General features: G+C 36.8%; 1 protein-coding gene across 2 annotated transcripts in view; it reads right to left on the bottom strand.

Moving 5' to 3' along the window:
* The window catches only part of ELP4 (elongator acetyltransferase complex subunit 4), a 182,188-nt gene that overhangs the window by 119,720 nt on the left and 35,054 nt on the right, over positions 1-27,414 (bottom strand). The window contains exons 4-7 of one of the 2 annotated variants that reach the window (XM_067462690.1): positions 18,226-18,306; positions 15,347-15,481; positions 8,394-8,533; positions 2,013-2,097 (exon numbers count right to left, since the gene is read on the bottom strand). In XM_067462690.1, the coding sequence (XP_067318791.1) occupies positions 2,013-2,097; positions 8,394-8,533; positions 15,347-15,481; positions 18,226-18,306 (441 nt within the window). The remainder of the gene's footprint in view (positions 1-2,012; positions 2,098-8,393; positions 8,534-15,346; positions 15,482-18,225; positions 18,307-27,414) is intronic. The other variant, XM_060766258.2, reaches the window with a different exon arrangement.

The following is a 27,414-nucleotide window of genomic DNA, read 5'->3' on the forward strand; positions in this document are numbered from 1 at the left end:
CAATGTATTCCTCTTAAGTATATCCGAGAAAGGGTTTCAAATGAATGCATGTTTTAAATTATTAATAAGAGAATTCTAATCAGAAATAAACTCTTTTCTACCAATTGCTTTGAATAAAACACAGGATGAGGTATTCTTCATATTATACGAACAAGGATGAGCTATTCTTCATATTATACAGACAGCTTTATCCACTTATAGTTTCTAGTATTTTTACTAGCTAGATGGACCGATGAATGATAGAAATTGAGATACATTGGGGAAATATCTAGGTACTATTTTTATCCCTCATCCAGTGTCTGGGGAAAAAATAAAGTTTTTTTTCCCAATAACAGGTTATATGCTGTCTGCTCCCAGGGTTTTAATGTCACTTTGGTGCTACTGCTGCTGATATTCTATGATTCCCTGCTTCCTATGGATCTGTCATCATGTTGGAGGAGCAGATCAACATCCTATTCTGGGGAACTGTTATGACATGCCTGTTGCTATGGTAACATAAGCAGAGGTGCCTGTCAGGGACCAATTTACTTCTCCAGAAGGGCATTACTATTACTAAAAGGAAAATATGCTTGCCCTTAAAGCACAATACAGACAGAAAACTAAATGAACCAGGAGAGTCGTGCTTGATAAACATGTAAAAACAATGTTTGGGACAAATAGATATCATTATTAACTCCTAATAATCATTATGGCATTTGCTGAATGAAGCTAGAACACATTTAGCCAGTAATGATAAGAATAACTTACTTATAATTCAATCATGCTCTAAATATCTTTCTTCTATATTTAGCTTATCTGGGGACTTTATCAGATGCTCTTATTACTGTATCACAACAAAAGAACATTTGTATCCTATTGTTACTGTTGTGCGCCTTCAAGCTGACTCTGACTTACAGGGATCCTATCATGGTATTCTCTTGGGAAGATTTCTTCCCAAGGTGGCTTGTTATTGCCCTTCTCTATGGCTGAGAGAGTGAGACTTGCTCAAGGTCACTCTGGGGATCTGAACCCTAGTGACTTCAATCAACACTAAAGTCACTACACCATATTGGCCTCACGCTACCTTGGCTCCAATAATAATAATAATAATAATAATAATAATAATAATAATAGCCATCATCATCTTTATTTATATTCTGCCCTATCTCCTCAAAGGGAGATAGGGTGGTGGCTTCCAACAAAAAATGGCAAACATTCAATGCCCTAATACATTAAACAAGGACAAAATAAACAACCCCTCCTAATCCCAAAAGTAAATTCATAACTATAACCAATAAATAACATTAAATAATAACATTTAGCCTCCTGTTAGAATGTATTAAATATGAGTCCTATTAAAAACATGACCTCCCATGTAGCATTCAATACTGATGAGAGGCTAAATGTAAATTTGATTCAAAATCAAACATTCTATTGCATGCATGGAATCTGTATTATAGACATACAAACATAATCCTGGATTTTGATCTATGAATCAGAATTATATCCTTCTAATATGAAAATTAGAAGTAAGTACAAAGGGCCTCTAGCTCTCCTTTGAATGCACCTTTTCATGTGCATGAGAGGCCTTGTTGAGAGAAATTCTCACACATGGCGCAATTTACATGAGAGGGAATGGCAAAAACAGTATGTGAAACTTGTTTGTGCCCTTAATTCCTAAAGAAAAGATATGGAAAAAAACCAACTATTAAAAAAATCAACTGGGGTTTCTAGAGGGTTGTGTGGGTAAGGTGGGATGTTACTGAACTAATAATTGGGAGATTAAGGAGCACCGGGGGACTGGTGGGAAGGTGCAGGGGCCACAAAACAGATTCAGGGCCTGCACTGTGCCCATCCCACAGCAAGATATTGATTTCAATTGGAAATCATAGGGATTGAATCATGTGACTACAAAGCACGTTGCCGACAAATGAACACAGTATTTTAAAAGGATGTGTTCACTACTGCCTCACCCCTGTTAAACATTGTAAAAACTTTGTGTGCTAGGAAATAATGTTGATGTTGGTTTATACCTGGGGTACAGAGCCATCATATCCTTGCTGGTAAATGACCTTCTGAATGGAACGAAGCAATCTGGTATAACCACAGGGCATTTCACTAAAGAATGGAGACAGAGTTTCTTGTTAAATAAATATATGCTAACATTAAAATGTGCAATTTTGCAAGTGAAAGAAATGATAGCTTTTTTAAAAAAAAGTTGAACTAAATATTATCTTCAAACAACTTGGTCATATGTTTACAAATTATCAGTATCATTGTTTATAAAGTGTTATCAGCATTTTCAATCCTCACTAAACCAGGGAGATGTGCCTCTTTGGATCAATGGCTCTCTTCAGGCTTCAGTATTATCTTGATATGAACAGAAGAATTCACAGTCCAATCTAGACCAGCCAGCCCTGATAAAGCTCTGACATCTGAGATAGCTCCTCAGTATGAATAACTCATAAATGTGGGAAGCTGCTAAGAAAATATTGCATGTATTTCCACCTTGTTTGACTACTCTGGGACCTGTCCTGAGTCCATTTCTGGGACTTTGATTCCCAATCTGCTTGTACTTGCAATCGATTGCCAGCTTCGCTGAGATTTGGCCTGGCTCAGTAATGATTCTCAGTAGTGATGTGGTTCTAATAAAAAAAAAATTAAATAAAAATTTAAAAAATGCAGCACACCTCAAAAATTCTTCCTATCTCCAATTATAAACCTGCTAAAATGAAAAGATCTTTGCAGGTGAAAGGAAAGCAGAGAAAGAACTACTAAGAAGTCTCTCTGAGATGGTAACAGGACCAAGAGACGACACCCAGGTTCTAGAAATTTGGCAGGCTTATATAGAGATATATAGTCTTTCAAATAGTTTAGTGATCTAAGCCAGGTCTTTATTAAACCAAATACTAACTTGTCTCCATGCTGGGATGGGGGAGAGACACTTAAAGTCACTATGTCTACAACCCTGACCCCAAGATAAGTCAGGGCTTCAACAGGATACCTGCCAAGGTAACAGTAAACCCTTGAGAAGCTATCAAGAATTAATCCTGTTCCATGAACCTCCTGGGACAGACCACCTTAATCAACCCTGTAGAATCTCCCAGCTCCAATGAATTTAAATCTCACCATAAAGTGATCTGTAAACAGGACTACAGAAAGTTCCTGGTCAACATAATCCTAACCAGTATAGAAAACTAGGTCCAGACCATGTTCTGCAGTATGGATGGCACCATATATTAATTGGGATAGGCCCATGGTTATCATGGAAAATCTAAGCTGCTCCCAAAGGCATCAATGTTGAGATCACCATTACAATAAACTGGGTGGGGGAAGGGGCTCAAGACTAGTGCCAGGACCAATTTAGCTAGCTCAGAAATGGAATTAAGCAGGATAGAGAGTACATCAACAAAGTCTCTATTTTGTCCCCACCATCCTCCTCTGAATATAGACATTAAAACCTAAAAGGTTGTGGTTGCCCTGCTATTAACTGCATTGAAGAGGCAGATTTCTAGAATCCACACATTGCTGCCAGATAGAAGCCAAGAATCAGCTATCATTGTAAGAAGGAGGAAGTATCAATTGTCAAACAGTCCAGGGTCAAAAAAGCCATAAATCATATTCAGGATTCCAGAAACACCAGTAGTTGAGTAATTAAGCAGTTCAGAAATCATGAATCTGTGAACTTCCATTAACCATACTGTTAAGACTGAAGTTTTACTAAGCAAGGTAGCAAGATTGTAACTTCCTTCTATATCCTTCTATAGGCAGTATATCCAGCCAACAAGAAGATCCAAGAAAGTATTTGGGGAAAACATTTCACAGCTGTGCTCCTCCTGATGTCTTGATTGCCACCTCTTACTTTTCCTGCAGGGAATACTCTGGGACAGATGCCTAAACCTCCACCTTTCTCTGGAACTGGGGAATGAGAGAGCTAGTTACAACTTCTTTATCTGATCTGAGGCTGACCTGACCTTCTGAACAGAAAGAGGACTTGACTGGTTCTCAGACATCTGCTATGACTTCTCCATTGATAAGTCTGATTCAATTATCTATGAAGACATGTAGGGCTTCAAGGGGAGAGAGGAAGCATGGCACTGGGATGGGACATCTGGTGAAGAAGACTAAATCAAAATTAATGCAACTCCATCTCCTTGCCCTGCAGGCCTTGCCTGATGCTGTTAACCCCCCAGCTTCATCCAACTAGCTCTTTGTAACACAAACCAGGTCAGAATGTAATTATTCATAAAAATACCAACTGATTTTCAATAAAAATTATAATGTAGCAAATGTTGGTAACTGCAGCAACATAAATATCTGCATGAAGAAATCACACATTTGCTTAAATTACACTCTAGTAATAAAAGAACCAACACAAGAACAAAAAAAGACAACAAAATTTTGTATCTAAAAACCACCCCAGGTATGTATAGGGTCATATTTGTCAAGATATTCACATGAAGCTTGTATTTGTTCTCTAGAAAGCATAGTTTATATATATAGCAAAGCTTCCCATTCCTTATAAGGTGCATGGAAGTAATTAAAAACTAGTATGACCATTGTCTTTACCACAAGTTCTTATCTTAAAGCTATAGTTTATGTTTATACTACTAGTTGCAAATTTCTATTTGTCCAGCCATGCTTATCTCTCTAGCATCTATTCTTACTAGATTCAAAAACTTTGAGAAGGCATCCATTTTCTACCAACCAAAGTTTTGCTTGTTGCATCACTGTCAGTTTATAAGCTTTATATGGTAAAACACAGAGTTTGGATTGTCTCTTCTACCAGCTTGATTTCTTTGATGTACAAACAAATTCAAGGGTGAAATCTTATCATGTAAACATAAACATAAACTTTAAGAATATAAATTCTGTTTATGTGACAAGGTTTTACCCTTGGATTTGTACAATTAAGTAAAAATCATCTTTTTGGGCTGCAATGCATGTTAATGCTAATTCATTCAACATGTTTGCTGAAGCCAAAAGCTCAATTTAGCACTGGCTGCAATCATGTAAACTATTGTATCTCTATTATATAATCAGCTATGAGGACAGTTTTTGGGTTCATGGAAGGTATCTCTGCTTGTTTCTGCATACTATTTTTGGAAGACTGGAAGAGCAGCCATAGAAAAGGGGGATGGAAAAGTCTTCTCCCACTATTCTCATTTTATACCTGGATCCAACCCTATATATTTAACAAATGATGAACCTGAGTATAATTTGTAACATCTATTACTTTGTGAAAAATAAAAGGCTACATAAAATACATGCAAGTTCAAATATTCTAGCTTAATCCTCCATCTATAATTTCACAGGTGTGCTTGCAGGTGGCAATTTCACATATGTGCTTGCAGGTAGTAATTTATTGATGCCAGTGATCTTAACTGTACCAAATAAATAACACCGTTAGGAATATTTATTGTGTTTCATGGGCCAAAGATATATGTGTTGTATTTGGAAAAGCTGGGTTGGGGGGAGGGGTCTGGAAAAGATTAGTTATGAAGCAGTTTAACTTTACAGCAATACAATCTCATTCATTTTTGTTTCATACTCTGGTTACTGATGAAGCAGGTTACAACAGTCTCTGACTTCCCCATCAGTACTTTTGCTAGACATTTAACAAAGGCTAGGGTATCAAAATGTATGACAAAGAAGCCTATTATCAGGAAGTAGATTCCATTAGGAAAGACAATTTAAGCTGTTCTAGCAAGATTTATCAGCAAATCGGTGCTCCATGCACATTTAAACCCATCTATCTATTCCTAATGTTCAGCTCTTCAAGGCACCAAATGATAAAACCAAATGTCAGATTCTTTCTTGGACAATCAGTCTGCCCTAAGACTAAAATCTCTTGCATATATGTATTGAATTAGAATGAGAAAATATGGAAGGCAGCTATAAAGGAATATAGTTATTAGATATAATAATACTTTTATAGATGAATCATGATTACCCTTTCCTCACAATTATGGTTGTCATCCAAAAAAGCAGTTTATGCACAGTGAAGAAAACTATTCTCTGTGATAGGGCTTTTTCTGTTTTAGGTACTACGGTTGCTAAAATAGAAGCAGCAGCCAACTTTGAAACCTAACTTGCCCTTATGAATGGTAGTGGAGAAAGTTCCAAAGAATATTGGCTCTATAAATGAATCCTTTTTCTGCTCCTTGATCTATTAAGCTGAACAGCTCTCTATGTAATATTGTCACATTTACATAGATTGTTAAATTGATTCTGTTTGACATGATACTAGTCTACATTACTTTTGACATTATCCAAACACTGCATGCTGCTGTAGGAGAAATACCCTGTGCCTAACATATTCATGTATAAGTCGAGAGCAGATTGTGGGGCCAAAATTATGGATGTTTATTTGACCCATGGATACATTAAGGGTCATTCCATGGAGAAAGAAAAGCATCAACAGAGGACTACATCCACCACCATTTTCCTGCCCAGACATTAAACAAAAACAAAAGTGGTGACATGACAGACAGAATAGAGGAGCTCCGCGTTTCTTTCAGGTTCTTCTGGTTTTTGTCTTTTGCCACTCGATTCAACGTTTCTTGATAGGTGTTAAGACACAGTACTTACACTGGCCCATGGATAAGTCTACCCAAGTTTTGGGAATCACCTTTTAAACTAAAATCCCTAGACTTATAAATGAATAGATACTATTAGAGTAATATGGCTAGCCTGCAAGAATTTGTTTTTGTAATTATCCCAGGGTCATTCCTCTTTTTAAAATATCTCGGGCAAAACTATATATATGAGGTTTCAAACATATGTCTTTCTTTTGAACACCCTGAGTAATTATTAGTAACAAAACTAAGATCTGTTCACCCGGAACATACACAATTCATTATCACTGGGGGCAGATTCACCTTCTAAATTTTGCTTCAATTTCTGAAGCATGATAACACTTATTCAACAAACACTAAGCATATTAGAAGATGAATTTAGAAATGTCAATTGGGTGTTTAAAATGTAGCATTTCACAATCTATTTTGCAATGAAGTTTACTTAAAATGAATTCCTTTTTTCAAAAATATGCTGTTACATTGACTCCTAGATGTTACTGCCACATAAGATCCATGTCATAGTGCAGTCCGGAATGCCACCTTCAACCGACCTGTTAAACAACTGCAGTATATATAATTAACATTATTTTATCAGTGTAGGTTGGCAATGTAGTGAATTGGATCCACCTAATTTTAACATTATTAAAAGATATTTCAAAAATATGGAATAAATACTAGGCTTAACATACTTTTTTCAGTATATGTTTTAAGAGCTTGGTAATGTAATTATTTCTATTATTCTTTAGTCTTTAAAGCAAATATTGAAGTGGATGTATAACCACAAAGGGCCACAAAGAAACAACAATAGACAATAAATCTTGTATAAAAAAGCAGGAACTGGAGGGAGGGAAGGAAACAAAAGCAAGATAAAATCCCTTTTAATATCAGAGTTTTACAAATCCCATCATCACTAGATGAATCAGATCTGTAATAAGTTTGAAGTCAATCACAGCATAGACATAGCAGTGTGGCAAGACAAACACATATTAAAAAATGATGCTACCCAAAAACCAGTTCCCAATATTCCATCAAATGGTACCATGATCAGTTCTAGCATTGTTAGCTTAAAACTGAAAAAGGTTTGGTAGGAAAGAGTAAGGGAAAGGTGAATTTCCTCCTTGTTCTCCCATAATACCCCCACAAATTCACTCCTGTGGTTAATGGAACCTCAGCTTGAGGGAAAAGGGAGGAAGTCATCACTGAAAATCAAGCAGAGGACGACTGTGGGAAACATGAAAAGGTTGGCATTACTTCCCATGTGAATAATACCCAGTAACGAGGTTCTTTGAATCATATGTGAATTGCTGTCATTCTATACAAGAAAAATAAAACAGTTTACACCCTATAGTAAGAGAAAAACCTGTCTTCTGCTAGGGAGTCTGTATGGCATCTGCAGTTTATGTGCAGAGCACACAAGCATATTCAGATACCGTCACAATGCACATCTTCTATTTCACTCTTTCCCCATTATTTCATATACACAAATAAATAAAAACATTTTTCTTCCAAAAATCTCTTTATATATTTTTTAAAAGATCTGTAATAGAGATAGTGGGTTAGACAGGAAAATAAGATCCATTAGCATTCTGTGAGCAAATAGAGAAATTATTAGTTCAAGGCTATGGAAACTATGCCAGAAATCTTTCAGTTTATATCTTCAATTACCATTACAATGAGAAAATCCATTGCTGAAGCTAGCAATAGAGGCAAAGGCATAAGGCTAGACAAATACTATTCTAACCTGTCCAATCTAATATGTTATGCTTATGAAATCTGCTCACAAAGTGTGCCCTTTTATTGTATAATCAACCGAAGTGAAAAGATCTAAAAACTCACCATGATTTTTCATCAGGGCAAAAACTGGTTTCTTCAAAAGGTGAGAAACCATTCCAAGTTATATTCTGGATTAGTTCTGGAGCCATTGTTCTTGATAAGTCAAAATAGTGCCCAAATTTTGAAAATGCCGTCTGAGTCACCTATAAAAACATACAACTGAGTTATAGTTCAATTTGTACAATTTATCTATCATAAAATACAATGTATACATTTAAAACATCAGTGGCAAACAACTGAATGGGGCATTCATACAACTTGGAAGCTAGTGCAGTTGACTGCACCTCTTTTTTTATCTTTCTCCTTAACACACCCAGCAGCATGAGAGCATTCTGATTCAAACCTATGCTTCCGAGGGTCCTCCTACACTGTCCCTATATCCCAGGATCTGATTCCAGATTATCTGCTTTATACTGGAATATATGAGTCCTCACTGCCAGATAACCTGGGATAAACAGATAATCAGGGATCAGATCCTGGGATATAAGGAAAGTGGAAGGGCTCAGAGTAATGTTTGTGTTGTCTAGAAAGAAAGAAAAATGCAGTAATGCAGACAGGATGAAGAGGTTCCAATCAACTGCGAATAGCCTACTCAGCTGAGCTCACTGTTAAGGTTATTTAATTCATATTACTCTCTGATGGGATCACACAACATGGACGTTGCTTTCATGCTTCTGGGTATGTATATAAGAAGGAAAAGAGGCAAAATACGATAGCTTGTATGGTTTTAATAAGATAAGATCTTCATTACATTCCTGAATTGATAACACACATCAAGGGTGGTTCTACACTGACCAAAAAAAATTAAAAATGGGTGAGGAGGATGTCCTGGATGCTGGATCAGCCCTGCTTGGAAGTCTGCTTGGGATTCCTTGAACCAACTCAGAGGTGTTGAGGAGTTTCAATGGCCCAGGCATGTCAAACCAGTTCTGTGCTGCTGGGAAGCCACCCTACGGGACCTCCCTACTCCCACCTATCTTGCTCTCTGGCTGCCATCAGCTAGAGTGCTGCTATCTAAGGTGGTGGGGAGGTGAAGGGGGGAATCCCCCTCCCTCTATCCAGCCTCCTTAGTGAGGTTGTGTTCTGGTTGGCAGCAGCCAGAGAGCTCATAAAAAGATAGGTGTGGGTGTTGTGGTTACGAAAGCTGTGACATGGTGTGAGGGAATGAGAAGGAACTGCAGTCTTGTGTCTCTGGGCCACCTCAGCCTGGAGAAGACAGGGCAGCATCAAAACAGCTGATACTGGTTACAGTTAGAAATTGGCCAATTTGTCGTGACAGGCCCTAACTCAGGGATGAGCCAGAATTCTGATGCAGTATGCCTAGGTGATCCTGAGCAGGTTGATGTCAAACTAATTTCTGTAAATATTACATTCATAACTCTTATGGCTTTGCATTACAATCATTCTACATGTTATGAGGGCTACTTGGAACAAGCCCAGGTGGTTTTTGCTAGACTTAGCAGCCATAATTTATATAGAAGCTCAACACAATGCACACTCTCAGTATGTGGGAACTCAAACTATGCAGCCTTTATGGATAACTGCATTGAAAGCCTTATGTGTACTAGCACTAATAGTTTCAAATGGTTTTACACAGTCACAGAAAATTCCACATATGTTGAAATAAACAATATTACTGTTACTTATTTTTAAATAAAGTACCATAAACATGCAAGCCTAAACCAAACAAATGTTTCCCTAGCAGCATCTGCTACCTGAAGTTCCATCAGGAAACACCTTTAAGCTGGACTCTTTACCTTGAAATTCATTTTCTAATGGTATCTCTTATCTAATATAAATGGATTTTGCTCTTTAAAACTGTTGAAAATGAGACAGCTATCTAATACAAAAGTATGTTTTTACATATTAGTTATTTTTTCAGAACTATAATTAATTGCACTTGACCCAAACTCAAAACAAACCAAAGGAACCAATTAATGAGTGAGGATACACTCCCACAAATGCCTACTTTCTCACTGAACCCAAAATAATAACCAGCATAACTGTGAAACAAATTTTGGTATTATAGGAAGACAATATCTTTTTATCTTTAAAAAATAAATAAATATTGCATCAGAAAAGTCTGCACTTGTCCTTTTCAAGAAAAAAGAAAAAAATATTTTGTTTACTGTCAAGTCTTTGTTTTCTCATAGATGTCTATATTTCACACTCTTCTACTTGTGGGTGGTCATTCATACATAAAAGAACTATACTGAATGCCAAGTGAATGTGTACATGTTATAAATTATCATGTTATATCTGCCATATTTTAATAACTAAATATAAAATTACTGATTCTTCGACGACGCACAAATTATTTTAAAGAAAGTAACTACTGCCAATGTGAATCTTTTAGTAAGCAGAGAAAATAGGATCCACTTCAATAATGCTAATACAAACCATCATAAAAAATAAATATAATAAAATGCTTCAAAATATTTAATGTATTATGTTGTACCACAAAAAGATAACAAATGGTAATTATTATAAATTAATGATCTGAACTTTTATTCTAATTGCTAGATATTAAATGGTTATAATAGCACAGGGAAAAACCTTACCATCTTACCAAATATGTGCACTGCTTAAAAATAAATTCAAAGTTTCACATTATTTAGATCTGGGGTTCTTAAAGCAATTTAAACAAGAGCTGTTCTTTGCCCTATAATCTATCCTTTATCCGGATTACTGATCAGAATGTTTTTACTGCAATCTCTGCCAAAGCTCATCTTTTTATTGTGTAAGTCCAAGCCCCCTCAATGTTTTAGAAAGGCCTTGACTAACTGAACTTTGATCTGATGTCTTCATTGAGAAAAGCTCCAGGTTGCCCATTTCAGATGCAAATCCTCACTGAGGCCCTAGAGAGTTTAGTAAAGACAGCAAAAAAGAAGAAACAAGAAGTTTCCAGGATCCTCTTTGAGAATCCTGGGGAACAGTGGTGTCCCTAATCCACACAGTTGCATGGATTAAGGTAGGTGATAACCTTTCTTGATTCTAAAGAATGAGCACAGTGCCTACAAACTGGGTGGAGGACTAGGATTTGGCAGCAATAAAACACCAGGCAATAAAAGCCTGGCTATGTCAGAAGCCTGTGAATAGACCTCAATGTACCACATTCCCAGGCCTAGTGGGGAAGCTTGCAAAAAGCCCACCTGAAGCAAGTAAGCATGAACAATCTGTCTTAGCAGCAGCATGACCACAGAGACAGAGCAAAAGGAAGGAGGAAACACATTTTTCTTAAGTATGGAATGATAAATTTATTGGCAGAATGGGGCTTCAAGTTTTTCCTTGGGTTTCTACAAGCTAGCCTGCACAAGGAGAAATAAATTAAATTGTCATGGAGCAGAGTGTGCCTTTTGCCACCGTCTGTTCTTAATGTTTCTAATTGCAATACTAATGTGCTAAAAATTCTCGTGTTTTGGATGAATCAAGGCAGAAAATTGATTTCATGCTGTGACAGTTTATATATTACCCTCAGAATACAAACCGTTCATTCATTAAAAACAGAGAGTATATAAGAAACAAAGAAAGAAAGAAGTAAATGAAAACCACACATTACTTGACCTGATTGTCACAAGCTAAGCAATATGTAAGAGATATGGGTTGAATTTCACATGATCAGTCAATCATTGAAAAATTGCTTAATTTTCCAAGCATTTAGAAACTGAATCTTAAATTATATACTATAACACTAGGATCACCAAACTACAACCCAGGGATCCTTCCTAGACCTTTGCATATTCCAGAAGAGCAGGAAGGATGAAATTATTGTGGATATCTCTTTTTTCCAGCAATATCTTTACTCATCCCCCTCCCCCCAAACAGGCCCGTAGCCAGGATTTCATTTCGCAGGGGGGGGGGGGGGGCTAAAAAAATTTCAGGGGGGGTTCGGGGGGGCTGAGTTTCGGGGGGGGCTGAGTCTGAGTGAAAGAGGGTCTAGCCTAGAAAACCTTTTGTATCATTACCCCAATACCCCCATGCATATGGGATATATTGAGTATGGTGATCAGATCATGATATGAATAAACATAACAGTTTAAATAATGCACCAGTAAGGCCTTTTCGCGAACCACCATGAGAATTTCGGGGGGGCGGGGGCTGAAGCCCCTCAAGCCCCCCCCTGGCTACATTCCTGCCCCCAAATTAGGCACAGTACTAAGCTGGACCAAATTATTTTATTCAAAGATCAGGTAAGGAGATTTGATAGAAGAACGAAGGGTGAGAGACAGAATGTAATATAATTACTTATCTTTAGCACATATTTTAACATGGACTCCTATAACGAAAACCTCATTAATCAGAAACAAGACAACTTGGTATTGAGAAAAAGGGTTCATGAAAAGATGCATTCAAAGAGAAAAATGGCAAGGGAGCATTTAAGACCAGCTATTGCTTTGGCATGTAGAAGAGAAGCACAGCAAATATCAGGATTTTATCTGCATCGGGAGATTTTCTCCATAACAATTACTCATTATCAAAAAATTATGATAGTAGTCTGAATGTCTGCAATGATAACATGTAGTTAATTTTACTTTGTAGTTTCTACCAGTAACTTCAAATACTGGGCACCATCTCTGAGACTGGGCTTTTGCTTTACAAGCTTCTATTTTAAATCGATTGCATCTTAAATCAATTTTCATTTTCATTTGTATATTTGTATAAGTTTAAAGTTAAATTGGAGCAAACTAAAAATTTATTACTTCACAACAATATCAGTTTTCTATTGAAGTTAATATCTGTATTTCGTCACATTTATGGATACGTATGTGGTAATTTCATGTAACTAATAAAGAATATTTTGATAGTTCAGCTTGGCATGTCAAGCTTCAAATTAATAAAATTGATGAGGTTACATGATCAACCTGAGGGTTTTTGATTTGGCATGTCAACATATATACATTTTCCCTCTGATACAAATACATGGCCATGTCTGTGCAATTACGCAGAAAACCAAACATGCCAAGCCCTGTAAAATCATTTTGTCATATTCCAATTATATTCTTTAGTATAAAGCTGAACTTACTGTGCAGTTGGCTATGCTTACATCTGAATGTATAACCATGTATTTGTAGGACTGTGTACTCCAAAATATTTTATTTAATTTCAGGGAACTGACCACACCACTATTCTAGGCAAGATAATAGCTAGCCTAAGGAGAAATATAACTCATAAAATCCTAAGAATTGTAAATTCTGGAAAATTGACCACTGGGCTTATTTCTTATGTCTTCATAATGATTAGTTTACAGTGACAGTGAAGCTGATATAATCTCAAGTGCTTACTTTACTTATTATGCACATGAATAAGCAACTCAACAGCCTGATTCAATTCTATGCCTTCACTAGAGGGATCCACTAAGTACTATTCATTCAACCTATACAAACATGTCTACGTTCAGACAAATTTAGAAAGCAGTTTGGTATAGATATAATGGATGCTTCTTGAAAACATGTGCAATGAATATTATAGCTCCAAGGCTGAAACAATTATATTTTAATATTTACTATTCTTATTACTGACGACAGTATGACCTACTTAAGGTGGGACGACATGTTACCTTGGCAAATGGGCATTCCCAAAGCTATATGAACTAATGAAACATGAATGCAGGAGTGAGATACTATTTCTGAGGAGAAAGAAAAACAAAAGAGCAGTTTTAACTAATCCTACAGTTGACTACTCTTTCCCAAAACTGTCTCACTGGATCATTTCCTTTCAAACTGATGAAGCACTTTGTCATTCTTAAGTTAACATTATAATGGTAACACATGGACTAATGTAATCCCATACTTTTTAGAATTCATGCTAAATTGGCAGTAGGAAATTGCAGGCTTCCAGGTCCTCTAATAAAACTTTTGTTTGTGCCTAAAATTTTATTTATTTACTATGTTTCTATATCGCCATTCTCAGTCCGGGGGCTACTCATGGCGGTTTACAGAACGGCACAATTCGATGCCCTTAACTATATAAAAATAGCTAAAACATTTAAACATAGATAAAAATTCACTACATAATAACATCAATAAAAACATCATAAAACAATAAATCCTCCACATTTCATTACCAAATCATTATCCAGTTGTGTTGCCCAGCCATTCTGAGATCAGAGTTTATCTGCTACACTGCATTTGGGAAAGCCTGCTCAAATAGCTAGGTTTTGACTCTTTTACGAAACGTTAAGAGAGTGGAGGATGATGGGGAGAGCATTCTACAGCAGAGGGGCTACCGCTGAGAAGGCCCTGTCTCTCGTCCCTGCCAGCCAAACCTGTGAAGTTGGCAGGACCGAGAGCAGGGCCTCCCCAGAAGATCTTAAATTCCTAGATGGTTCGTAAGGAGAGATACGTTTGGAGAGAAAGACAGGGCTGGAACCGTTTAGGCTTTATAGGCCAAAGCCAGCACTTTGAATTGTCTTTGTCCCACTGACTAGGGTGGAAGAGCAATTTTGTCATTCTTCTAGTTCTCCTAGGATAGACTTTTGGGTCCATGAGACTTTTGGGTCCATTTCACATCCCGTTTTTTAAAAAAGGTTCAAAGCCCTGCAAAAAAGTTAACACTGATCCCACCTTTTGAGCCACTTAAAAAGAGCATTTTTGAAGTAGTAAGTAAAGTAAGAAAAACTTTATTTCTATCCTGCCCTATGTCCCCATGGGGACTCGGGGGGTCCCCAACATAAAAGGCAAACATTCAATGCTGTAAAAGTAACACAATAGACTTGACAATTACAATAAATAAAAACAAACATTCAGCAATAAAAACCCATCTCATAAGAACAATAATTAATAAATTACACAGAATTAAAAGAAAAAGTTAAAAGCTGTATAGTCCTTCAAATGAGCTGCCCATCTCTTGCAATTGTCTGTGTTAAATGATGTAGTCAATTCAACATACATTTTAATAAAGAAATATTTACAATGTAATCTGTTCACATCTTGACAATACTATGAAATACACTTTACCTCCAGTTTTGGTATGTTCTGGTAACGCCATGCTATTCTCATAGATTCCTGGGATTCTTGCTTAGATGTCACAGCTTTTGCTGCTTCTTCTTCCATTACATTGACAGTAGTATTCAACAAAGGTGATGGAAGGTCCTGAATAAAAATAATGCAACATTTTTTATTAGCTGTTTTGATGAAATACTTCAAGGAAAGACAATTAATTAAAATTAAGTAGGACACAACTAATAATACATTCCTATCCAACACAATGATACCAAAATATGTCCTGATACAACTTAGAACTTCTATATTTGAAAAAACTTGAAGTGAAATGGGATAAAACTAGAAACAGATCAATGTTTTCCAACATTCAAAAAGGGACCTATGTGGTTAGTGTACTTGTGCCCTAAATAACTATGTGTCTCATATTATGTATTATGCATGTAATGTATGATGTCTCCTCCAACCCCACACACTTTTCTATTTTCCAGACAAACACACCCAGTTCCTTCCATTTTCCACACAACATTTTCAGATTTCTCTGGCCATCTTTGTGGATCTCTTCTGAAACTGATCCGGTTTGTCTGTTTTCTTCTTAAAAGTGTGGAAAGCATAATTGAAGTGCAGCTACCAAAATCTGAAGCAGTTCTTTGGATGACAAGTGACTGCTGCAGCTTGAAATTAAATTATTAGTCCTCACAATCTGAGAACCATGATTCTGCTATTAAACTCTATTAAACTCTAAAATCACATTACATTGTTTTGCTGCTATATTATGCTATGGACTTGTGTTCAACTTGTGATTAGCTGTAGTCCCAAGAACCTTTACATGTGTACATCTGCTAAATCAGATTTTGTTCCTAATTATTGCCTCTTTACAGATCTTTGTGTCTTTCAACTTTTATCTATTGTATCACTCATTTTAAATTTTATTCAAATCTTCTGAAATGTTGATATACCCCAGTTTTGTAACAAGTTTGCAAATCTGATAAAGAGTGTCAAGCCCAATAGGACACCAAGCAGAGTTCCTCTGGCTTGATAAACAACTTCCCCCCTCCAAATTTCTGGGTTTGATGTGCACATACATTCTGGAGGCATAGGAGGAAACAAGAAGGGAAAATGACAGTGGTGGAGGTAATCAATTACCCATTGTAGGAGATCAGTTCACTTCTGCTACTCATCTATCACCCTGGGACATTTTTTGGCAGCCCCCTGCCCCACATTCCAAATTTTACAAAACATCTCAGCACAGGAAAGTGTCTAAAATATGTTCACATTCTGCAGAGCCGATTTCACTGTGTGGTGTTATTTACATGTGGGGCTTGCTTGATGTAATTTACGCTCTTTAACCTGTGCTGCAGAGTGCTTTAGTGGAATGTGTTATCTAGCTCCTGCAGTCTGAAGTTAGTTTCAAACTGCATTATGAGCCCTTAGTCAAAAAATAATTTCTACTGATTTCACTGAGACTAACTCTCAAACAAATGAGTTCTGGATTGCAGTGTTAACAGTCATGTGTTAAGGATATAGACCAGGAATATTCACACTCATGTTATACTTCTATGCCCAACAGATACATTGCCTTGTTTGGGTTCCTTTGTCATCTTATTCAAAGTGAATTGCATCAATATATTTTTAAATGCAAAATGTTGCCACAAAAGCCTGTCAGGATTGTTCCAAGAATCCAAAGGGGGAATTAAACAGTCTGCTTTCACCTCTAAAGATACAGGAAGGGGGGGATTGAGAGAAATCAAAGCTTTTGGGGAGAGGGTGTGGTATGGAGAGTACAGGGACAAGGTCTGCCACAGCTCTGCCTATTGCTAGTAGGCAAGGCCTGTCCAGGATTATAAATTTAGCCCCACCTCTTGCAGCATCATTTCCCACTAAGGCCTGGTCTGGTGGTGCTCCTTTCCTTTCCCCAAAGTCAGAGAGAATAAAAAATAATTCTGAGCTAAAGCGTATTTATTGCCACATGCAATCATGCAAAACCATCTGTACTCTATGCCTGCCATTAAACATACAAATGAAATGATCACAAATTGCAGACATCCCTCCTTTATCACCTGTTCTGGAATGAAAGCTGTATCTGATTCACAAGGACTAAAATAATGCCAATGCTGGACTACTTTTTAAGAGAGTTCAAAGCAGAAGCAAAAAAAAAGGGTACTTCATTAATATCAGCGGTGCTGAAACAATTTGACATTAATGCCATAAACATTTTGACATTCAGAGATCACTGCATATGATATGGAAATGTTAATTTTGAATTTCACTATTCAATAGAATTTTTTTTTTAAATTGAAGAGCAACTAGTTTTTGAAAACTGTAATGCAGTAGTTTCCTATATATCAGGAAGTTCTTTCAGAACTAAAATCCTACTTTTGAGCCAGTATTTTTTAAATATCATCTGATATAATATCTTAAAATGAAATTACATGGCACATGGTCAAAGGACAAAATAAGACACAAACATATCCTGGACTATATTTTCAGGCAAATAAAGATTACAAGTTCTTCTCTAATACCTGTTGAATGTTATATATGGATAGTTTCAGGAAGCATAGATTTTAAAGGAGGCATATCTGTTTTGTAAAAATCAAAGGAGTTTATTCAGATACAGTATAAAACATCTGTACATACTTGAAAGGGGTTGGTTGCTTTTTGTTTTGCACTGCTACACAGACATTCTACCTATTAGGTGCTATCTTGGTAATCAGATGAAAAACTTGCAGATACTCTGCAGCTGATCAAGTGTTGTGCTAATAGGCATCCCTGTCTATTATGTGTGTGAGATAATGTGCTGCATGTTTTCTGAATGCCTAGCAGCCTGTCTTAATAGATCTAGCATCCTATTTCTAAGGCATGAGTTGCCAAAGTGCAATTAGCATGCTAGAATGTACCTTTGCAAGACACCCAATCTTGATTTTGATGCAGTGACCCAGAAGCAGAGCGGGATCACGACTCAAGGTCCCAAACATAGGCTAAAAGAGAACTGGTGTGTTATAACAGCTAAAAGACTGATCTGTGAATCAAAAAGTCTCAAATTCAAATCTAACCTCTGCCAAAAGAAAAAAAGCACAAGGTTATCTTAAGATAGCTTCTATCCCCATACCAGCTGCAAGAAGCAGCTATATTATCACCTCAAAGAGCTCAAAGGCACTCCCTCCCCATCTACATAATTATTTTGGTTTAAAACACTTTGTTGCCTGGCATGTTTTTTAATGTAAAAACAGAATGGTGTTTGCATTAAACTTTAAACAGTGCATGCACTATCAACATGCCTGACAAACAGAAAATTTTAAACTAACATTTAAACTTCCTATTCTGTTTTGCCTTCATTTTCCAGAAACCAGATTAAAATGGGCCCAAATAATCTGTCTCCTCCAAGAACATTTAAAATTGCCTAGCCACCATTTGCTTGAATGCCCTGTCCCAAAAGGAAACATTAGGGAACTTATAGGTCAGTGCTTCCAAAACTCTGGTCTTCCAGATGCTTTGGACTTCAGCTTCCCAAATATCTGATCATTGACTAAGGCAGCTGAAGCTTCTTGGAGCTGAAGTCCAAAACATCCAGAGAACAAAAATTTCGAAGTCACTGCTCTAGGTTCAAGGAGTTCCTATACAATTGAGGGTATATTATTGCTTTTCTAAAGTGACAGACCCCTTCCCAGGATAGTGAGGTATTAGTAACTCCTTATTACCAAGAAGATCTATCAGATGGGTTCAAGTGGCTGGCCAACTATATCAGGCAGCAACAAGTGAAACTGATTTAAAAACTGATCTGAGAGTAGTCTCTATTATTGACTGACAAAAGGGACAAGATAATTCATTATTGTGACAAACTTTGTCCAACCTCTAACAAAAATATTCTACAATATCTGTTTTCCCCCTAATATGAAAATAAACATCAGTCTAACTAGAAAAAGACATTTCTAGCATAAACTTTCTTGGAATGCCCATCTCATAAAGTGGCATGTAGTCAGTGAAAGCATATACTAGAAAGTTAGGTGCCACTGGATTCCTTTGTATGTTTAAATGCTAAAACAGACTACATCAGTATGTATACATAAGAAGTGTATTTCATATTCTTAAAAGCCAACTTGATAAAGAAGAATTTGTGACACACAGTAGTGTATCCCCATTGTTTTACAAATTGGAAGAAACAAGCTGTTCTATTATTATTTCTGTATGGTCCACTTCTATGAAGCCTTCATTACTTATAAACACTTTTGATGGCAAAAGAAGATTGGACAAAGGTGATAGGCCAATAGATGCTGAGGATAGACACTTCAACTGTCATGAGAAATGAGATTTGACAATATGGATATTAATTATGGCCTGTGTGAGACAAAAACAAAGTAGTGAATCAAGGTTGCCAAAGACACAAAGGGTCACAATTATGTAGCCGGAGTTGTCCTGCTATAAACTTATCATTGTGATTCTTTAAAAAAAAAAAACCAAAAAAAAAAAACAAAAACCAAACACATTCCTCTTCTGTCTGTGTTCAGTTTTGTATTCATGTGGTCTGCCAGCAAGCACATTTATTATCTTCACAAAGTACATGCATTATATTGCACATTCATATTGTGGAACAAAGCAAATATTCAAATCAAATTTCCATTTAATGTTCCCATCAATTAAATATATGTAAGTTAGCATTTTAAGAAATACTATTACAATTACTCCTGATCAGTAGTTTATCATGAGGGATTTCTGCAGCAGTAATGCAAATCGACAAGATCTCCCTAAAGGCCATAAAGCTTTAAGGATCAGACTGGTCTTAACCCTCAGTAAAACCTGTAAGGGTCACCAGTTCTGGTGGTAATGGGATAAGCCTGCTTCACTCCCAGTAAAACCTGTAAGTGTTGAGCATGGCGGTAGAGAGAAAAATCAGTTTCTATCGTCAAGAGGCTTATTTGAGCTAAACATCAAAGATAGGCAAGTGGCAGGAATAGCAGCAGCAGCACCATTGCAAAGACAGCGCCTGAAATGAAAGGCAAGCAGTCTAAAGTCCCTTATACACTGCCGTATAATCCAGAATATCAATGCAGATAATCCACATTATTTACCTTGAACTGGATTATTTGTGTCTACATTGCCAGATAATCTAGTTCAAAGCAGATAATTTGGATTTTATACAGCTGTGTAGAAGGGGCCCAAGTCACAACAGAAAAGCCAGGGTATGTCTAGGACCACTCCAAGGATCCCATGGTTGCTGTGGGCAGCAAATAAGCACAAGTAAAATGCTAAAGCATCAGGTTCAATACTAAGAACTAACTAGAAATGATCTTGTTCAAGATAGAGGCATGCAAGTCTCAGAAACCATGCTGAGACCAGTAAGACCAGCGCATAGAGTGCTGAATTCCCTGACAGCAACCCTGACTCTTCTCTCACTGAGAAGAGTCTTAGGCAAATGATAAGGAAAGATATATGGTAGGGAAGGTATGAGACCATGGAAGATGAAGGCTTCCAAACTATATCAGAACAACAAATCCCTTAAGGAGGATAGGTATAAGGAGTTGCTGAGTTACAAACATCTGGCTTACAAACTACTCATAGTTACAGATGGGGATGAGACAACAGGAAGTGAGAGAAATCTACCTCTAGGAAGGAAATTTACTCCTGAAACATTACAGGAAAAAGGTGTCTCAAGTGAAGCTTTATCACCAATCCTTGTTTACACAAAAGGACACATTTTTCAAAATCCAATTATCACAGGGACAGAAAGTGAGGTGAAATCTTTTGAACAGGTCACAGAGAGCAAAACAAACACCACAGGGGTGTTAGCCCTTCCCTATGCTATCCAACATGCCTACATGCACGCACACACGCACACACACACACAGTATATTGTCTGAAGTTACACTTTAAAATGCATCTGTTCTGACTTACATATGAATTAAACTTAAGAACAAACCTAGAGAACCTAACTTGTTCATAACTTGTGGACTGCCTATAATAGCTCTTCAAGTAAGCAGCCATTTCACTATCATTATGAAATATGATTGTTAATTTTTTTTCCATCCTGACTCAAAGAAGCTGGTGATCTAGGATTAGATTGAGTCTGAATAGATCAAAGCCGGTTTGGTCCCAGGTCTGAATAGCTGAAATAGGATTCTCTACATAGAGTGAAAACATACAATTTAGAATGTAGAATATGGAGCCCCCGGTGGGGCTGTTGAACTTGCTTACTGAAAGGTCACAGGTTCGAATCCGAGCAGACTTGAGTACAGGAATTATTATAACCAAAAAACCCCAAAACATGTGCACAAGGAAGTGCTTCTATTGAAGTTCAGTCACCACTTATCTCAGACTAAAATTCAACATTGTAACCAAGGGAAACATATGTATGTATGTATGTTTCAGATTTAATGAAGAGACAGAAGAATCAATGAGAGACAAATGGCAGTTTACTAAAGAATAAATGTGCTAAAGTGTCCCCCCCCCCCCGTGCTGTGGTGACACTGATCAAACTTGCTTTCAGCCTGAATTTTGCTACATTAATATTAGATAAGAGTCTGATCACTGCTTTCACCATCAGAACTCTATGCTGTTCATAGTGATGGTCTATGAAAACTGCTCAGTCAACAAACAAATTACCATGCTAAGGCAGTTTCACAATGAAAAGATGGCAGAAAGGAAAGATGATTCTCAAATTCCAGACATTACTGGTAAGCAGCAATGCATTATTCCTTTCCTCTTTTTGTAACAAAATTCCACAAAAATATTTTTGAAAATAAAATCTCTTATTTGCTGCTCCACCTTTATACGCTTTAATGTGGAAGAACAGGCAAACAGAACTCTAAACATCAACTTCTCTTTTTATTTTAACTATTTCCTAATAGCTGTTTTATTATTTCCTAATAATCTAATTATAGTATTATTACTTAAAAGCATTAATCTGTTTTAAATTAAGTTTCCCAGGTGGTGTAATCAGCAAAACTACTTCATGTTCTCAATAACAACTGAAATACCAATAGTAAAGTAAAAATAACAGTATGGCGTACACAAAACAATTCAGGGTACCCAGAGCTCATTGTTCTGGAAGAGATTAACATTATTATAAATCCCATGTCGCCATTCATTTAGCTCCCAAAATCACTCAATTGTTTTATCTTCTCTCACACAATGGAGGTCACACCTGGCATGTCCATCCTCTCTGTCACACTGTGGCAAAGGTGAGCAGAGATCCTGAAATTGTATGGCTATCAGCCACAAGTAATACTTTGTTGTTGTTTTTTTTCACAGTCTTTCCTTATATAGCATTCCTTCCTTGTTCCTATTAGCAGTATTTCCTTGAATTCCCTGAGGCCCTTTCCTGCCATCACACAGAAGCAATGCTGATGATTATTTGATTTGTGCTCACAGATACATTCCAGACTGAAGACAGTTACCTTACAGGATGACACTTGATATGCACATTAAATGACCATCCTTAAACATCCATCAGTACCCTGACAGACCCCACAATCAACCACAGATTATATGGAATGGGCAGACAGAGGTACATGAGCAAACTATAAAAACCAATGAAGTCAGCATTGTATATCCCGATGACATTAGTATTTTCATGTAACTAGCTTATGTTGATGACCATAGAGAGGAAACATGAATGACAATCTTTAAAAAATAAACTGCTATTGCTTAAAAAGGTTTGATAATCAAACATATCTGTAGCTCATTCTTGAGATGGCATTAAAAACAAGGAATCTATGCATATATGTGAGTTCTGGAATTCGTTGTTCAAATACGTATGCCAGCTTGGTGTAGTGTCTAGCGTCAAACTAGGAATGGTCATTCAGCCATGAAGCTCACAGAATGACCTTGGGCTAATCACCATCTGTCAGTTTAACAAACTTCACAAGACATTTAAGCATAAATATAAGGAGAGTTCAGGAAACAGGTATGCCACCATTAGTTCCTTTGGGGAAGGGCTGGACATAAAGTAAGGAAAATAAAAGGAAAGGAAAAATAACACCAACAAACCTAAATCTCTCTATGTATTCCTGACAATTGAATAGTAGAAGCAAACACTTTCCCTGATGCAGGTTGCAAGAGTAAAACAATAAATTTAAATATTACATACATCTTTACATTGGGCTACCCTTGTATCAAGTTCGGAAACTCCAGTTGGTTCAAAATAAGGCAGCCAGACTGGTTATGGGAACATATTTAATGTATGCTAAACTCCACTGCCTACCAATGAGTTTCCGGGCACAGTACAAGGTGTTGGTTTTGACCTTTAAAGCCCTACATAGTTTGGGTCCAGGTTCCCAAAAGGATCGCCTTCTCCCATACAATCTGCCCCACACACTCCAGTCCTCTTGGGGGCAGTTACTCCAACTAGCCAAAACCCAACTATTAATCACCATCCAGAGGACGTTTTTATCGGCCGCTCCACGACTGTGGATTGACCTGCCAGTAGAGCTCTGAAAACTGGAGGAGCTGTCAGAATTTAAGATACAAGTGAAGACCTAGCTCTTCTGGCATGCCTACCCAGACAGTTTTAATGGTGAATTTTAAACTCCACTGTATGTCTGGTTTTTGTTTTGTGTATTTTGATACATATGTTATGAAGGTATGTGTTAATATATGCATCTTACGGAGCGTTTAAAAGTTTATGTTTTTGTAATGCTGTAACCCGCCTTGAGCCGCGAGGAGAGGCGGGCAAGAAATTGAATTATCATCATCATCATCATCATCATCATTATTACTTAAATTAACTTGGCAATTTGATGGTAGTCTCGACTATCCAATTAGATTTTAAAGACATGAGATGGTACAGTTCTTAGATGCATGATCATAGTCCCTGCACACACTAGGACTCACAAAGAGCCAGAGTCATGTTTCTCCCTCCTCCTCATTCCCAGGTGCATGTAGAATGAGAAGTATATGCATATCTCTCATGTGCTTACAGAACTATGATAATAGGAAAGGTATAGAGTGATGTTTTATTCCCCATAATAATTGTTCATGGTTCTGAATGAAGGCTCATTCATGTACTGTAAGTAGGAGAAAGGAAAAAGACTATGTGTTCCATGGGCATTTCTTTCGCACCTGAACAAGAAAGTAAGGATCATACTCTTTGAATTTAATATTTTAAATAAAATATTGTCTTTGCCTCTGCGGTTTTCATGAAAACCAAGAAAAAAAACGAACCAAGGGTTGCTTTAGTTAGAATAGCATTTACTTTCACAATCCTGAATCACAGGAAGATAATACTTCCCATCGTATGCAATAAATCTTTCATTTTTACATCAGAAACCATATTTCTCATATCTGTTAGGAATTTGTGCTTCTTGTATCAATTGCTACATTGTTCTGTCTTCTTCCTCAGTAAATGCACTAAACAAAACCAAGTTCTAATTGCTTGACCTCTCCCTCTTCCTGTGTTCTCTAGGGCATAATAAAACCAAAGGCACAATCCCACAACAGTTAATGAAGCTTAACCTCACACCCTCTTAATTACCAATGCATTACACCAACTATGGCATCTTATGGCTCTCTAAGCCATTGTACAATTTGGGAGAACTACTACTGTGCAATTATTTAACAACATAATCCATGATGTATGCAAAATCCCTCTAAAATTAGATCTTTTAATCCTCTGAGCTTTTTTAAATAAACCACACTCCTTCGAATGTTAAGTGTTTTAACAAGCATGCACAGATCTGTTGGTGCTGTTTCACAATATTTCAAAGCTACACAAATACATGTTTTCTCTATTAATCAAATAGAAGTTATCAAACAGTTTTGCTGTTAAGATATATTTTATACAATAATAATTTTGTTACAAACAATAATAAAAATAGGAATATATTTGATGGAAAACCATTTTTGAAACCAAGCATCTGGAGAATTTGTTTCTAATATTATAGTTCTAGAGGACAGTTATTTAATTTAGGTGAACTATTTAGGGATCCTGGTGCTATCAATCAAAAACACTGCAGCTATTCTGTCTTTATATTATGGAATCGTTGTATGTTTTAGAACATGTACATGTCATTCATAACTATATTTCACCTGAATTTTAGTATAGCCATGGACAGGAGGTTCAACACTTGCACGGGGTGTGCTTCACTATTGCTCCTCCTTACACATAAAAGTTTAGCCAGGGAAGATTGGTCAAACAGGCAAAAATTAAGTAAACATTTCTTTGCAGTAAAACATGATTCCAGCATGCCTAAAAGAAGCAATGGCAAGATTGTTACCAAAGGACCTCATCATATGGAAACTTTCCTCCATTTCTCTCCCCTTTTACACACTTCAGTGACGGATTCCCAAGGAATAGATCAAAAACACAGGACTGCTTCCAGTGGTTGCTCGTGGAACTCCATCTCCGTAGTGTGTAGAAACAGGAGGATTTCAAAGACAGGCAAAAATCTACTCTACTCCTTTTCCTGGGCATAGAAGTGCTTAAAAACGGGTATTTTTCTTTTTAATGGATTGGATTTGTCAAATTATTTTGTGGTGTTTTAGTGTGGGTGTTCATGCGGGTGGTCTGCTAATGCTCAGTTTCCATTAGTGGTTTAAAGATGGTGTGGGTTTTTAACAGTGTGCATATCTTCTTTAGTGTAGGGGTTTAAGGGGAACAAGCCTATGGAAAGTGGTGTTTCAAAAAGATTCCTCTTTTAAAAAGTGTGCTGGTATCCTTGAAATGGTTGAGCTAGAAAGGGGACGAGGCAATTCAATGTGATGGGGGTGAGCAAATTCTCTATCTTTGTTTAAAGATGGAACCCCATGAAATGTCGTGTAAAGAAGACATTTCCCTGCTCTACGCCCCCATCCCCCGTGGAAGTCCTTAAAAAAGCCCTCTCTGAACCCTACTGCATTGGCTAATTTCTATCCAGTCTTCATTATTAGGGAAGGTATTCAAGTTATGGTGTGGTGCCTTGACTCTAGGAATTCCTGGAGGAGACAGGCTCATTTCAATCTGGCTTCAAGCTTTGGTCTTCTTAACATACATTCTATGTATGCCAGAAACTGAACAAAGAGCATGCATTTGTTGGTTTGACTAGATTACCTGGGACATTCAATACCAAGGTGTTCTGGGGAAACCTCTGAGAAATGGAAAGTTCTTCTCTTTGCTGATGTGTTGAACACAGAAGATGGTGTTGGGAAATTTCCATGCTCCCTGGCCTGCAAGATGTCTGAAATCTTGACTTTCATGAAATTTAGTATATATATGAAACTGCTGGAAAAAATATCTTAGTTCTTTTGTGATTTGGTCCCATAAATATGGTTTTTTTGTAATTTTTATTGTTTTATCATTATTACTACATTTGTTATACATTTGTTATTGAAGTTACATATTATTCAACACACTCTTTAACATATAATCTTATTATTCTGCTTAAGCATTTCCCCCCCTTTTTTCCCACCACTGTGCTCCCCTCCCCCCATCTCAAGCCACAACTTTTACATGTCATCTGTCCAAAATCTCATTTCTTCTTGTGACGGTAACTTTCCTTCTTTATTTTTTAAACCATTTACAACAAATTTTCCCCATACAGCATCAAAGTCGCTTTGTTTCCATATACCCTTTTTAACCTTTAATATACATGTCAGCTTGTCATTTATTGCTAATTTCCATGCTTCCTTGTACCACTCCTCTATTTGTATATTCATTTCTTTTTTCCAGTTCCTTGCTATGAGCAGTCTTGCTATTGTTAATAAATTTGTTATCGCTTCTTTATCCTCCTTTTTCAATTGCTTGTTATTATATAATGATAATAAGGCTATACTAGGACTTTTCTCAATTTTCATATTCATTATATCTTCTATTTCTCTAAATACTTTCTCCCAAAAATTATTTACATATTTACATTGCCACCACATATGTATATATGTTCCTGGTTCTTGACACCCTCTCCATAAATATGTTATATGCTCCAATCCATCTTTCCTTTCTACTTAATCCAAGGACACTGAATTAGTTATAAATCAATGTCTGATTTTAGCCATAGACTAGATAAGAGCAAACAAGATGACACTTAATTCAAATAAAACAGAGGTGCTTCTGCTCTTGTCAGACCATGGAAATTCGGAGAGTTGGGATTCCACCCATGCTCTTGGGAAGAAGGTAGGCA

Source organism: Anolis sagrei, chromosome 1 (assembly GCF_037176765.1).
Source record: "Anolis sagrei isolate rAnoSag1 chromosome 1, rAnoSag1.mat, whole genome shotgun sequence".
NCBI classification, from domain to species: Eukaryota; Metazoa; Chordata; class Lepidosauria; order Squamata; family Dactyloidae; genus Anolis; species Anolis sagrei.